We start from the raw sequence: 15849 nt of genomic DNA, 5'->3' as shown, positions 1-15849 counted from the left end.
GAGGGAGATTGCTGCTATGTCAGGGAGTCTCCTGCAGAATGCAGGAGGGGAGGTAACTATGATGTAACAGTGTAATGTGGGCTAGGTGACATGAGGGAGATTGCTAGACTAATGAGCGAGAGAGGGAGATTGCTGCTATGTCAGGGAGTCTCCTGCAGAATGCAGGAGGGGAGGTAACTATGATGTAACAGTGTAATGTGGGCTAGGTGACATGAGGGAGATTGCTAGACTAATGAGGGAGAGAGGGAGATTGCTGCTATGTCAGGGAGTCTCCTGCAGAATGCAGGAGGGGAGGTAACTATGATGTAACAGTGTAATGTGGGCTAGGTGACATGAGGGAGATTGCTAGACTAATGAGGGAGAGAGGGAGATTGCTGCTATTTCAGGGAGTCTCCTGCAGAATGCAGGAGGGTAGGCAACTATGTCCTCACCTCTCCAGCCCCCCTTTAGGCTAATCCAACTCTACATATATTACATACCTCCCAACTGTCACGATTTTAGAGGGACAGTCCCGATTTTCGGGTCCTGTCCCGCTGTCCCACCCGCGGCAGGCATTGTCCCGCTGCGGGGGGTGGCAGTTGGGAGACCCCCGAATCTAGTAGAATAGACGCTGTGCGCATGCGCACAGCGTCTATTCTCGTATGAAAATGAGGTCGCGGCTAATTAGCATAAGCCTCACCCTCATTTGCATACGCCCCACCCCTTTTCGGGCACTCGCGAGTGTCCCTATTTCTTCAGGTCAAAAGTTGGGAGGTATGATATTATATGAATGTCAGATGTAGTTACATAGACAGTAACGTGTGTTGTGGTCTAAGCTTTCCCTTCCATTAATAAAACCTGCAGACTACTCATCCACAGGTGGATGCTTTCCAGAGATCTGCAGTAACTTATATAATGGCCGTGCAGCCTAGCAGTCTCCCTACACTGTAATGATTGTGAATGTGGTTTGTCTTGCGTTCCCAGGCTCTGGCATCGCAGTTTTGTCGGTTGCTCATATGTTTCCACTGCTGGTGTAATAAATCCTACTGGCAGGTGCTGCTGCCATTGCTAAGCTTGTACAACCGCTGTGCAACCTCTATATGTGTCACACCAACAATATGCAATTGCTGCTATTTATGAATGCTTTGTGGAAATGCCCCATAGTCACTTTCAGGGTATTTGTTGCAGAATTATACTTAGAAGCTACATTTCATAGAATTACAAGAACATTCCATATTAATAGTAATCTCATTAAATGTGTTGCGTTAGAATAGTGCCAATATGTTCTTATAATGAACTACGTTGATTTAGGCGGGGATGTGACATCGCCATGTGGGCTATATTTAGCATAGTTTACCACTTTTCATTGGTTTTTAGCTTAGTTTGCCTTTTAAATGACAAGAGAGGCACTGCTCAGTCAGCTTTACATTGATGCCCTTATTCTGGTTCACTCGCAAAGGCAAATTCCTTCTCAAATGGACAAAACCATGCGGCACTGCAGAGAGAGAGTTAGATTTGGGTGAGTTATTTTGTTTCTGTGCAGGGTAAATACTGGCTGCATTATATTTACACTGCAATATAGATCTCACTTTGAAGTACTGTAAAATGCCACCCAAATCTAATTCTCTCTGCACAAGTTACATCTGCCCCACCTGCAGTGCAGCATGGTTTTGTCCATTTGAGAAGGAATTTGCCAGAATAAGGGCCTGATTCCCTTAAATATGACCAGTGGTGTATTGTGCCTATGAATGGCAAATTCAGCCAAATTCAGCTATATGAATGAATACACCCTCGATAGAACTCAGACGTATATGGCCTTAGAGGACTTCCCATCGGCTAATTAACAATCATTCATTCTGCTGAATTCGGCTACAAATTCTGCAGTGAATACGACTGGAAAATACTCCTCATTTTCCCGGTGCATTTGGCTGAAGACTGCACCGATCAGTCAGATCTGTGCGATGCTTCACTGTGCAAACATAAGACAAATAAATAATAATAGAAAAATAAAATCTGCGTGGTCTCCCCCATGAGCATAACCAAACCCAGGCTCATTAAGCCGCTCCTGGTTGCAGAAATACAGGGACAAAAAGAGTAGGTGTCCCCCCAGCACCGGACTCAAACAGCCAGCAGCATCATGCTCCAGACGGGGGACACTTTTTACATAAAGTCCCCCGGCCAAAGCCTGGATGATCAGCCCGGGCTGGGTCCCTGGTGGAGTGGGGACCCCCCCAAATAAAGGAAGTTGGGGGCTGTCCTTACCATCCCTGGGCTGTGGGTGGCAGGCTGATGATGAAAAAAGTGTTAAAATAACAGTGTTAAAAATAGATATTGGGTTCTCTAGTAGAACTACAGGGCCCAGCATGCCTCCCCAAGATGCTGAGACTTACAGAACAACAAGTCCCTTCATTAATGGGCCTGCTGAGACTTGTAGTCCTACTACAGAACCATTACTTCGAGAACGTATGCACACCTGTAGAAGCCCATGTTATTAATTTAACATGGGCTTCTGTGGTGGGAACCGGCAACTCAGGCTGACTGCAAGTGCCCTCAATGGGATAACCTTGCAGTCAGCCTGAGTTATTTTTTGCACTAGTCCCGGAGTGACACCTATTCTTTGGCAGTTATACAGCACGGGGATCTCCCCATCGGTGGGCACCCGGCCAAGTCATTTGTTTTGTGTGTGTGTATACTTATGACTGGTGATGAAGATGCCGGCAGTCAGAATACTGACACCAGTATCCCGATGCAGGGAATCGCTAACCGCAACCCTTATCTAATGGCCAAACCTAATATCCCTGGGTGCTCCAGTTTCTTCCCATAATCCAAAAACATACTAGTAGGTTACTTTGCTTCTGACAAAAAAAAGTTTGCATAATACGCTGTGTATAACTCCCAATCAGGGCAGCTTGGCGGAATTCTCTACCTGTCTCCCAAGAAGCTCCGAGAGGGAGGTAAGATAACCCACTGATCCAGCCCTCCCCTGCTCAAAGACCCCTAGAACCACAGGACCCTGGGCAGCTGCCCGGTTTGCCCACACATTAAGATGGCCCTGAATATCATCACAAAGTGTTTTTATCCAGAAAACAGATTCTGAAAGGTTCCAGCAAACGGATCAGTACAGTAACATCTGTGTTTATGTTATTCATGTACAAAGGTGGAAGTGGATCGTTTTCAGGACACAGTGAGGTTTCTTCATGATTATTATGAAGGTATGGAGAAGAAAGTTCCATCTGAGAGCAGGCAGGAGTTTGCTCGCATCCCACTACTGGACATTTCTATAACCAGCCAACCAGAGGAACCTGACAAGCCAAAAAGGTACCGAGGACCTCTGCTATAATATAAATAGCAGTATTAATATAACAGAAACATAATAAAGGTTATTTGCAAATGTGCAAAACGTAGTCCGGCAGAGCTTAATTATTATTATTATTGCCTTGTAAATTATTGCCCCTTTAAAAAAACCTCCGCATTCAACCACTATCCCACACGGCCGCCAAACTCAGAGGCTGTTACATTGGCCGTATATATTGCTGCCAGTCTTAGGACACCCCCTTTATAAATGTAAATGTTTAAAATACTGCTCAGTTCAACCTCATTTAATCATGAGATCGAGGGGACACCTGTGTCAGCATAATAAATGTTGATACAGTCAGTCATGTCATCCTTAATGTCGACATAAAGAATGTTGATAAAGTATGCCACACCATTCACAAGCCTAGCCTTCTTCATGTTAAATGGCTGACTTAGGACTATAAAATACAATTATTTTTGTAAAAGTACCAACACTAACTTTAGGTTTTATATATACAAAATCTCCCAAAAACTTTTTCCATGTTGTCATTATGGAGAATTGTGTTTAGAATTTTGAGGGAAAAAATGTATTTATTCCTTTCTAGAATAAGGCTGTAACATATCAAAATGTGGAAAAAGTGAAGCGCTGTGAATACTTTGTGGATGCACTGTAGTTACTTATTGCGGAATGATAAACATGAAATGCCGACAAGAAGTAATTTTATTAAAGCACTGTGACCACAAAAGCATTAGAATATAACCATCATGTTTAAAGTCACAGTGATTTAAATCATAATGGGGCAGATGTATTAAGTCTTTACAAGAGATAAATGCAAGGGTGATAAAGAGAGATAAACGTCCAGCCAATCAGCTCCTTGCTGACTTTTTTCAAATACAGCCTGTAACATGGCAGTTAGCAGGTGATTGGCTGGACGTTTATCTCTCCTTATCTCCCTTGCATTTATCTCTTTTTAAGGCTTAATACATCCGCCCCAATGTTACTTGTGCATTCCTTAAGGCCCCCATACACTATGCGATTTTGGGCCGATTTCATGCGATTTCGGCACTTTGTGCCGATAATCGGGTGAAATCGGCCCAAAATCGCAGGTGTGTGATATCTGATCCAATCTGATGCGCGGTCCCGTGCGCATCGGACTGGATCAGGGAGGTCAGACGGTCAGTACATACGATCACGTCCGACCTCCCTGTATGCATATGCCTGCCCACCTGACAGGCATATGCATGCAGACACCGGGGGAGCAGTGGGGCGGGCAGCGGGTCCCTGAGCGCCGGGGAGTGCTGACCTGGCCGGGCGGTGATGTTCATATATATCAGCATCGCTGCGGGAGTCGGGAGGGGACGTGGTGCCGGGTGCGGCGAGTGCTGCTGGCTGACCTGGCCGGGCATGTGATAACAAATAGCAGCAGCGGGGACGGGACGCGCAGTGGCGGCTATTAGATTTTTAAAATACCTGTCAAATGACCGGCCGTTCTCTGATTGGCTGAGAGAGCTCTCTCACATGCCCGGCCAGGTCAGCCAGCAGCACTCGCCGCACCCGGCACCCAGCACCACGTCCCCTCCCGACTCCCGCAGCACTGCTGATATATATGAACATCACCGCCCGGCCAGGTCAGCACTCCCCGGTGTTCAGGGACCCGCTGCCCGCCCCACTGCTCCCCCTGATGAGAGCACCGCCGCCCCCTGCCCCTCACCGCCCGCCCCCTGTGCCCACGACATGTGATAAATCGCAAGCGATTTATCACATGTCAAATTTGGCTCATCAAGTGCCAAATTGTGTGTGAGCCTCCCAGGGAGCTCCCGGGCGGCTCACAGGAGAATTGGGTCCGACTTGTCTTAAGGACAAGTCGGCCTAATGTATGGGGGCCTTTACTTTAGTTGATAAAACACATTGGGGGAAATTTACTAAGATGGGAGTTCCATTTCCCATGGGATGTTGCTATGGGCAAACAAATCAGAAACCATCTATTATCTTCTAGAAGGTGTTAAATAAATAGGAAGTAGATTCTGATTGGTTGCCCATAGCAACATCCCATGTGAAAAAGAACGCCCATCTTAGTAAATTTCCCCCATTGGGTCCTGTTTATCAACCTTATTTTGCTTGGGGGCAGCACTGTTGTTACTCCGCTGAATTTGGCTCGCGGATAGCTGGAACAGCAGAATGCTGCCACTAAATAAACAAACAGGTGTAAGGAAAAGTCCCAAAGCGCTATTGGTCCTTGCAGCCACAAACCAAAATGGAGGACCACAGGCCAATCCTCTCTAGTAGATATTTCGGAACAAATGAAGGTCTGGTGGTGCTGAACTTGTGTGTCCGTGGAATGTAATCTCGTGATGTAGAGATATGAAAAATAACAAAATAAACCAGGTATAAGGTGATATCAAGGTGAAGAAGCTTTTTCTTAAAGGGAGAAAAAAAGCATTCAGTGGGGAAATTCGTACCCAAACTCACTAAATAGTGGTGTGTTATACACATATAACGGTATCTTTATGGGTCCACCCGTGCAGAAAACATTGAAGACAATACCAAATGATGGAAGACAGTATCCAGACTGTGTACCGTACTCACTGAATGGACAGGAGCATTAACGCATGTAAAGGTATCTTTGTCAGCACATCAGAAGTGACAATTTCAACAGCCAAAATAGGTGCCTACCGTACTCACTGAATGGGTAGGTAGGATAAACACATAACGGTATCTTTAAAAGGCCAGGTCCCTCTTTCTCCAATGGAAGTGTAAACCTCAAGGCAGAGGTATATGCAAAAGAAGGGAGGAGGGCCGGTCTCAATAAAATAATTTATTTCTGAAAAAGCTGCTATGTGACCAATAGGCCAAAAGCCACACACAGATGGTCCAAATATGACCGCCGAAACATGTTGGCAGATAAGTGAGTGTTTTTATTCGATTTTATCCGTTTTGCTTGTATTAACATATATTTGGACCATCTGTGTGTGGCTATTGGCCTATTGGTCACATAGCAGCTGCTCCAGAAATAAATTATTTTATTGAGACCGACCCTCCTCCCTTCTCTTGCATATACCTCTGCCTTGAGGTTTACACTTCCATTGGAGAAAGAGGGACCTGGCCTTTTAAAGATACCGTTATGTGTTTACCCTACCTACCCATTCAGTGAGTACGGTAGGCACCTATTTTGGCTGTTGAAATTGTCACTTCTGATGTGCTGACAAAGATACCTTTACATGCGTTAATGCTCCTGTCCATTCAGTGAGTACGGTACACAGTCTGGATACTGTCTTCCATCATTTGGTATTGTCTTCAATGTTTTCTGCACGGGTGGACCCATAAAGATACCGTTATATGTGTATAACACACCACTATTTAGTGAGTTTGGGTACGAATTTCCCCACTGAATGCTTTTTTTCTCCCTTTAAGAAAAAGCTTCTTCACCTTGATATCACCTTATACCTGGTTTATTTTGTTATTTTTCATATCTCTACATCACGAGATTACATTCCACGGACACACAAGTTCAGTGCCACCAGACCTTCATTTGTTCCGAAATGCCACTAAGAGTTGCTGCGATGCTGCCCAGAGGGAATTAAGAATACTACGCCGAGTAGGGATGGGCATTGTTGTGATCGCTATCGATTGTTGCCATCGATGGCGATAGTACAAACGGTCATTGTTGGAGGCATACTATGAAAGGGATGGCCATCAATGTTTTTTGGTATCACCGGTCGTCCTTTTTCTTTGGAAACCTGCAGTTGGGGCTTCACGGGTGTCGGGGGCGGAGCTATGCTCAGTGTTCCAGGCACCTTTGTGGGGGAATGGGGGGGGGGGGGGATATTCGGTTATGCTCTGCCAGCGATGGAGGGGAACCATATTGTTCTCCTCCCATCGATGGCAAAACTATTCTACATCGGCCATAACCCGTTAATAATTATGAATCATCGATGGTCAATGGCCATACCTAAAGCAGAGTGCTCTTGTTCCTGCTCTTGTAAATTTGATATATAATACAATAGTGATTTCTGCTGTCATCCCATGTAGAGTTCTGATGTCATCCCCACAGTCGTCATTAGTGAAAGCTACAGTATATGGTTATCTAGGGTGCTAAGATTTAGGGGGTGCTTAGCCACAGAAAGTCACTCAATTAATGCCGAACACAGTTCATGGGCATTCAACAGATGGATAGGTACAATGCTCGTTGGGTATTACCTTTAGTGCAATGATATGAGGAAGAAATGGAGAATTGAGAGTTATATAGTGGAAGATGCAGGGTCCTCTAACAGCACAAGCCAGCCATGCTGCCAAACTGATGTGGGAAGCTTGTGGGGTCCAATACACATATACCTGTCACACTGTTTACACATACATATATTTGTGCTTAAAGGGACTTGTATCGGAGTTTCATAAATATGTTTAATATCTGTAGGATTCCTCTTGTTCCTCGAAGACTTCAATCCCCAGAGCCAAACCCAGGGAAACATAAAGGTAAATCAGCGGTACAGAAGGGAAAAGAGGATTCCTCTGTGGATGTTAAAGGACAGATCCCCGAAGCCGATCAGAAGCTCATTCATGATACATGGCAGACAGCCCTATCAGCAGTCACGGCTATGGTAATGTCACCGGTTCCTAGGTCTGTACAGTGTTACGTGTGAGGAGACTCTGTGATCCAGGGCTGACTGGGATCATGAACTAATACAGAATAGATGACTAGTAAAGAATTAGGGATACATTTACTAAGGGGGGAGTTCTACTGAAGATGAGATGCTGCCCGTAACAACCAATCAGATTTTACTTTATTACTTATTTATTTAGCACCTTTTAGAATATAATAGATAGGTTGCTATGGGCAACATTTTGAGTGTGTTGACAGTGTGCAGGTTACGTTCCATGCAGTTGTAACAGATTTGCATACAATTGTGCATCGACCCCTTAGTGGCTGTGTGTGTCTCATTGGATGTGTGATGCAGTGTTTATAAATTGCGCACAGTGTTGGTTTAGTATGGAGGAGGAGGATTTGTTACAGGATATCGGTCATGCACTGGTTCTATTCCCACAGATGACACAGGAGAAACAGACACTAGAGGCAGAAGACGAGAAAGAACAACAGGTACTGGAAGTCAAGGAGAAGGAGAGAGCTAAAGGCGCCCAAACTGCTTCCAGGAGCAGCGAAAAGGGGGCAAAAAAGAAACCTCTAAAGTCACCAAATAGGAAAAAAGGTATCTACTGTCATTATAGTGATCGACCCAATGTGTCTGTCCCACTTTAAGTGTCGCTGCTTTATCAAGGATAAAGGCGCATACTGCTATGCTGGGGATGAGACTTTCATACCTTCCTCACCTGTGGCAGAGCTATACCCTGTCGTATGCCTCCCTTGTTAGAGCCTAGTTCCAGGCCAGGGAGAATCTCATCACCTCAGCCAGCCTCATACACCTCATACAAACTGGCCAAACATGGCTGGGGTTCAATTATAGAGGGTGAGTCAGGTTGGCTCGCTAGGCAGGGGTCGTTAGCTACCTAGCAAGCCCCTTAATGCCGCCCGACAGAGACACCCGCCCCCCTGCTGCCGAATTCCCCTGGTACCATGCGAGGGAATGTAGACGGACACAATCCCTTGCATGCCGCAGAGGGGAAATAAATAATTTGATGGTCGCCGACCATCGAATGATTTCTCTCCCCTTCCGAAATAAAAGTCAGTGAAAACTGACTTTTATTTCTGCCGATATACGCCGAAGACAGGGCGGGCGGTGATGTCATGTGACGTCAGCCGGCCGCCCTGAGCAGGGAAAGCCACGCATGCGTTCCCAGGAGAAAGCCCAGTATTTTCATGGGGACGCCCATAAAACACTGGGTGTTCCCCTGCCCGCCCCCAGCCCTCCCTCCCCGCACCGACCGGCAAGGCCTTGCGTAACCTGCCGAGGACACCTGGATCACTGAGAACTGCAAAATGTGCCACCCACGGACAGTCTCACTGTCACTCCTACTGTAAGGAATTCTTTTTGCACTGTAAAATACCTTTTGAAAATAAAAAAATTCAGTTTGGGTGAAAGAGTATGAAAAGTCTCTCCCCCCCCCCCCCCCCCCAAAAAAAAAAATTGAAGAAAATTGTGAAAAACTCATGTCGACCATTTCAAGTGTCAACCTTTTATTTGTGTTAACCTTTTGCCAATGTCGACCTATTGCATGTCGACCTTTTGTCAAAGTCCACCTAGTGCATGCCGAATTTTGCCTGTGTCAACTTACTGCATGTCGACATTTTGGCGTCAACCTATAGACTGTCCATCTAGACACTGTAGACACTCAACAGCTTTCCATTAATATATTGGAGTCACTGGGACTTATTTACTAATATGATGCAGAAAATACTGTGGCGTCACCAGAGGGGTGCAGACCGCAAGGAGAACACACTAACATGCTGACTCCTCCTCAGTGACCGGCAGGCAGGAGCTGCACAGTGACAGTATCGTGCAGTGCATTGCTCCGGACACTGCTTAGGAGCCAGCAGACAGAGGACCTTATTCAGGTCCGTTCGCACGCGGCCAATCTTTTGTATTTGCGCATGTGCTTGTTGCATGTGGCCAAGGCGAACAGATTGCGGCCGCTGGGAGGGGGCGTGCGGCGTCGGTGCGGCTCATTAGCATATGGGAACGCCCGGCGTTTCATGGGCGTTCCCATGAGAACGCTGGGCGTTCTCATGGTAATGGGCCGATGACGCAGGTGTGGGGTGCGGGCAAAAAAGGAACAGGGGGGTACACTGCGCTAAACAATACAATTAACAATAATATAATAATGATAATGTTAGTGCCAATTAGGTAAAAAGAATACAGAATTATTTATTAAAACATGAAACATGACATACCATATTAAAAGGGGATTTGGCAATAAAATAGAGGAATCATTCAATTTAGTCCAGTTCATACGGTACCGTATTTTTAGAGTCCACTGATTGATGGGTCCGTCCTATAATGTCTCCTTACTGCCAACTGGTTGTTTGTATCCAATATGTCTAGTAAGGCCCGCGGTAGGTATTTTGTGGCGTAGCACTCTCTCGTTTTGTGTATCACCTCCGCCCGGGTTAGGGAGTCGATAAGCCCTGGATGGGAAGAACCAAACGGTGGCCGCTGGTCATAAAGACTGTTGGTATGGAGACTGATCCGGATCCAATAAGTGGGGTAATGGCAAGGTTAAGAACTGGATTGGGATTATCCACTTAGTCCACCAACGCGTTTCGCCAAAAGCTTGGCTTCATCAAGGTGTCTCCGGATGTCAGCTTCCCGCCCACTTCCCTCAGAATGTGCTCTAAACAACCTTAGATCTGCGTGCACTTTCCACGTCATTTGATGGCCATCGACCATCGAATAATGTTGGCGTTACCCCGCAGGCTGCAAATGGATGTTTATGTAGAACATACATTCTCAGCCAGTGCGAACGTATGCGCCTTGCGAATGGTGGCCCAGCGTACCATTATTTGCAAGGCAGCGTTTGGTTGACTCGCAAGGGTGTGAATGTGCACCCGAGCGAATGAACCAGAATAACCCCCATAGTATCAGGGGGTAGCCCTGCATCTCCCGCAGACCGATGAAAACGGAACATCCCACGAAGCCATGCCCCTTATTCGGGAGGCCTTGCCCCAATTTCGGTGACCACCCCTTTGGCTTGCAGATGGCTACAAATTGGCGCACTGCATGTTGCCAACCCCATGATGCCGCTGGAAAAGGTACTGTTACCCATAGCTGAAATGAGTGATGACCGCTAAAGTGGTTGCTATGGGATACAGCACATAGCAACACTATTAAACAAAGAACTGTGTCAATGTTTCGTACATGTTGTGTGCATGGTCCTTATGAAAGACAGCGTTTCTATGTTCATCCTGGTTTGTATTGTCCAGCATACTGTATAGAAATGGCTGAGTTTTTGCATGCTTTCTGTACCTTTTTGTTTGTTTCAGGAGGGAAGTCTCCCGGGCCTGCAGCCCCCTCACCTCCTCCTACAGCCTCAGGAGACAGCACAGAGCTGCAGAGACAGCAGGAACTGAGAATGAAGATGAAGCAGGAATACTGTGCTGCTCTGGAAAGTGAAGGTTGGTGCTAGTAACTATGTGTTGGCCCTAATAATAATAATAGGTTTCTGTACAGGTCCACAATGTCGGTGTTGGCCCTGTTGCATTCAGCTTTGGAGAGCAGACGAAGGGCCGGATGTAATGCAAGGTTGCCGACTTTTACAGTCACCTCTCCGGGAGAACCCCAGAGAGGAGACTGTCAGCATCACTTCTGGGGGTGGGGACATTATCAGTCCCTGCTCCCAGTAATGCAAATCCCGCAATATGCAGGTCTCCGAAGAGGGGGCGGGGCTAAATAAGCACAATTTGCATATTTAGCCCTGCCCCCTTCCGCCAAAAGGCCGCAAATCGCAGAAATTTAAAGCTTCTGCCACCAGGTACATGAGGGGCGGAAGGGGACTGACGGAATCCGGGAGGGTTGCCCATCTTTCTGGGGGGCCGGGAGGGGGACCCGATTTTCGGGATCCTCACGGCCATTCCGGGAGGGTTGGCAACCCTGATGTAATGACCGCGGAGTTCGGCAGCTGTGCGGGATGCCGGCTGATGTTATTTAAGAGGGGCAATCCCTTACTGTACAAGGCGTGGTTTTGCCTTGTAAGTGATCACCCTTTTGAAAAATTATCCGCGTTCAACCGGCATCCCGCATGGCCATCAACCTCGGGCATCAAAGGAGAGATGTATCAAACCTAAAGAGTGTATGAGTGGAGTTGTCCCTAGCAACTAATCAGCTTCCACCTATCATTAAATGTGCTTGATAAATGCAAGCCAAAAGCTGATTGGTACATTTCCCCTGTAGTGAGTTGAGGTCTTATTATTAAAGAATCATTTTTCTCCACGAAAAAAAAATATATGTGGATTGGGTTAAAAAAAATATTACTTCCCATACATGTGCCATACGATAGATCCCAGTGTATGGCAGTAGCGGTACCCTCAACAGCTTCCGTGGAACAGACTGACAAGTGTCAGTACACAAGCTGCGTATGCCAGTATTATTGCTTATCCTTACACCGTGCAAAGCCATAGATAACGCACCATGGAACTTGGCATGAGGAAAACCGACAAGGGCTCGACCCGAAGCCCTTCATACACAGGTTCAGCCTCAGCCGCACACAGATGTGTTCACGCGTGCCCCAGCGGTCAGTGTACACTAGCAATGCGGTTCTCTGTTACTCCCAGTTGCTCTTATTTGTGCCAATAAGATGCACATTTTTCGCAAAAAAAGATGTGTGGAGTGCAGGGGGATAAGGCCTGGCGGGAGCGGCTGTTTGCCACAGTTATCAGGACACATCTGAGACTGTATCCCGATAAAACAGAGGTTCTTGTAATAGGGCCACAACATCAAAGGACAAGACTGCAGCATAGTCCAACTGGACTGACACTTAGGGTACAGAATTACAAAACTCTGATCATGTGCAGAATCTTGGTGTGGTACTGGATGGTGGCTTGACACTTAAACATCAGGTATCAGCCACAATCAAATCCTCATTCTTTCATCTGAGGAACATAGCAAGAGTCAAACACTTAATTTCCTCTGATGATCTTCCAAAAGTCATACATGCATTTGTATCATCTCAGTTGGATTACTGCAATGCCCTCTACCTTGGTCTCCCAGCAAAAGAACTGCACCGATTACAGCTGGTACAAAATACAGCTGCCAGGTTGTTAACTAACCAGCCCTGTTCTAGCCACATAACTCCCATTCTCTACTCCCTTTACTGGCTGCCTATAAAATGGGCAATTATCTTCAAGATGAACTTACTGAGTTTCAAAGCCCGACATGACCAAGGCCCAAGGTAGCTGAAGCAGCTTCTGATTCCATACTGTCCCAGCCGAGTATTGCGATCTGTAGATGAAGGACTTATAACAGTGCCTAGGATCTAATGCAAGTCATCTGGGGGTTGAGCTTTTAGCCATGCAGATCCAACGTTATGAAACTCACTTCCCTGCACAAGTCGAGAGGGACCCAGAGTAGAATCCTTAAAAAACAGAATCAAGACTTTCCTGTTTACTCAAACATTTCTGTAATTCCTTTAAGTATAGTTCATGGAAAGCTTTTCTGTACTTCTTTGTTCCTGTACTGTATTGCATTCATTCTATCTGTTAAGCGCCTTGAATCCTATTAGAGAAAGTGCAATATACAGTAAATAAAATTATTATTACCTGTAGGAGAATAAATATACATAGACTGTTCTGTTAATATCAAGTGATGTCAGGTGCGGGGTCTCGTTACAGTTTTAATAAACATTCTTTATCTAGAGGCATCTGTGATCTCCCGACTTGAACTGATAAAAGTAAAAGCCCTGGAGGTATGCCAGGAGATAGCCGCAAAGTCAGATCAGGCTTATAAGGACATGGATATGTGGCTGGGACTAAGGTTCCTAGCAGAGATGACAAGGTAAGAGAATAGCCACTGTGTACAAATAGCCATGTATATTGCCTTGGTTGGCGGTTCACTACATGTTGTGTGTATAGTGTAATGTATGTAACAGGGATCTCTGCATTGCTAAGCTCATGTAGGATGTAAGTCTCATTTGCTGGTCCATTATGGTGTGCTGGGGGAATTTATTTGTAGTCTAGATTAAATCCCTTACATTCATCTGTGATGGACTAATACACTGATTAGTCGTCTCTGGATATCCATGGTGAGCCCAGGCCTATTGTTCTCAGCTGCAATACAATACATAGAACAGCACAGTAGGGGATTAGCAGAGTAATCCTATTACTCACTTAATCCTGTTAAAGGCCTAGATGAGGACGGCTCCATCTGTACATACGATATCTCGGTGGCGGGTATGACCGATTCCTGCATTTTAATACTCCCACTAGTGCCTAAACCTACCCTCCCCCTCCCCACAGCATAACCCAACTCCTCCCCTTCCCCACAGCCTAACCATAAATTCCCCCACTAGTGCCTAAACCTACCCCCCTCCCCACAGCATAACCCAACTCCAGCCCTTCACACACAGCATAACCCTAAGAGCCCCACAAGTGCCTAAACCTATCCTCCCCCCTCCCCACAGCAATACCAAACTCCACCCCTCTTCCACACAGCCTAACCCTAAGTCCCCCCACTAGTGCCTAAACCTATCCTCCCCTCTCCCCATAGCATACTCCAACTCCTTCCCCCCACACAGCCTAACCCTAAATCCCTTCTCTAGTGCCTAGACCTAACCTCCCCTCTCCCCACAGCATAACCCAACTCCAAACCCCCCACACAGCCTAACCCTAAGTTCCCCCACTAGTGCCTAGACCTAACCTCCCCACAGCATAACCCAATTCCATCCACACACAGCCTAACCCTAAGTCTCCCCACTAGTGCCTTAACCTCCCCCTCCTCCACAGCATAACCCAACTCCACCCCCCCAACACACACAGCCTAACCCTAACCCCCCTCCCCCACTAGTACCTAAACCTAACCTCCCCCTCCCCACAGCATACCCCAACTCCATCCACACAGCCTAACCATAAGCCCCCACTAGTGCCTAAACATCCCCCCCATCCCACAGCATAACGCAACTCCACCCCCACACAGTCTAATCCTAAATCCCCCCACTAGTGCCTAAAGCTAACATCCCCCCCTTCCCCACAGCATAACCAACTTCAACCCCCCCCTCCCCCCACACAGCCTAACCCGATGTCTTCTAGTACCTAAACCTAACCTCCCCCCTTCCCCAGCCATATGTTACCGTTCCCCACATACTACCAATCAGGAAGCTGGCTGTGGGTATTCCGCCATCAGCATCCTCACCTGTTTGACGTTCCGGCACCGGTCTTCTGACAGCAGTCAGGATGCCGGCATCCCTATACTAAATTCCGGAATTCTATTTGAGAAACTACCATTCAGTGCATCAGTGTAACTTTATTAAATGAGTATTTCTGGTTCTTGTAGAACATATCATTCAAAGTATCCTTTCATATTGTAGGCAGAAACCTTTGTATATGATCTGTACTAATACATCTATTGTATGTTGACAGTATTGATAAGCTGATTCAAATTGCTCGTCACCACATTGAAACAAGCACAACGATTCAGTATGAACTGGTCCTGGAGCAAACTGACTTCTATATAAACACTGATGTGAAAGTTCTCCCCGATCCCGTGCCCCCACCGGTGCCCCCAGCAGTGGAGACGTCCTCTAATGGCGCACTCACCATTTCTCAGCTCCGTAGGCTGCACCAGCAGTTTCGGCAAGTGGCTCCTGACGGTAAAGTGGATTTTTTTTGTCTACTCTCAGATATAGATGTATAAATGCTCATCGTTACTGCACCAATCACCATGTGCAACATACTGTACGTGGGGAATGACCCAATCCCACCGCCAGGCTCATGCGTCTAGGATTCAGTATTGAATCCCGGCGGTCGGGATCCCGGCGTTCAGAATCCCGACGCCGGAATCCCGACAGCCGAAATGCCGACAAGGGTGGGACGTGGAGCGCCCCCCCCCCCCCCCCCCCCTTGCGGGCTCGCTGCGCTCGCCACGCAGCGGGCCCGGTGCCTCGCTACGCTCGGCACGCTATTTTATTCTCCCTCC

The 15849-nt window shown here is 46.8% G+C and overlaps 1 protein-coding gene across 2 annotated transcripts in view; it reads left to right on the top strand.

Annotated features, from left to right (window-relative positions):
• The window catches only part of SPEF2 (sperm flagellar and cilia associated 2), a 123123-nt gene that overhangs the window by 93291 nt on the left and 13983 nt on the right, over nucleotides 1-15849 (top strand). For both annotated transcript variants that reach the window (XM_083154924.1, XM_083154918.1), the window contains exons 23-28: nucleotides 3137-3297; nucleotides 7689-7872; nucleotides 8319-8478; nucleotides 11208-11339; nucleotides 13575-13713; nucleotides 15294-15523. In XM_083154924.1, coding sequence (XP_083011050.1) covers nucleotides 3137-3297; nucleotides 7689-7872; nucleotides 8319-8478; nucleotides 11208-11339; nucleotides 13575-13713; nucleotides 15294-15523 — 1006 coding nt within the window. The remainder of the gene's footprint in view (nucleotides 1-3136; nucleotides 3298-7688; nucleotides 7873-8318; nucleotides 8479-11207; nucleotides 11340-13574; nucleotides 13714-15293; nucleotides 15524-15849) is intronic.

The sequence above is a fragment of the Crinia signifera genome, chromosome 1 (assembly GCF_055691185.1).
Source record: "Crinia signifera chromosome 1, ASM5569118v1, whole genome shotgun sequence".
Taxonomy (NCBI): domain Eukaryota; kingdom Metazoa; phylum Chordata; class Amphibia; order Anura; family Myobatrachidae; genus Crinia; species Crinia signifera.
This window is presented reverse-complemented; position numbering and strand designations above follow the sequence as displayed.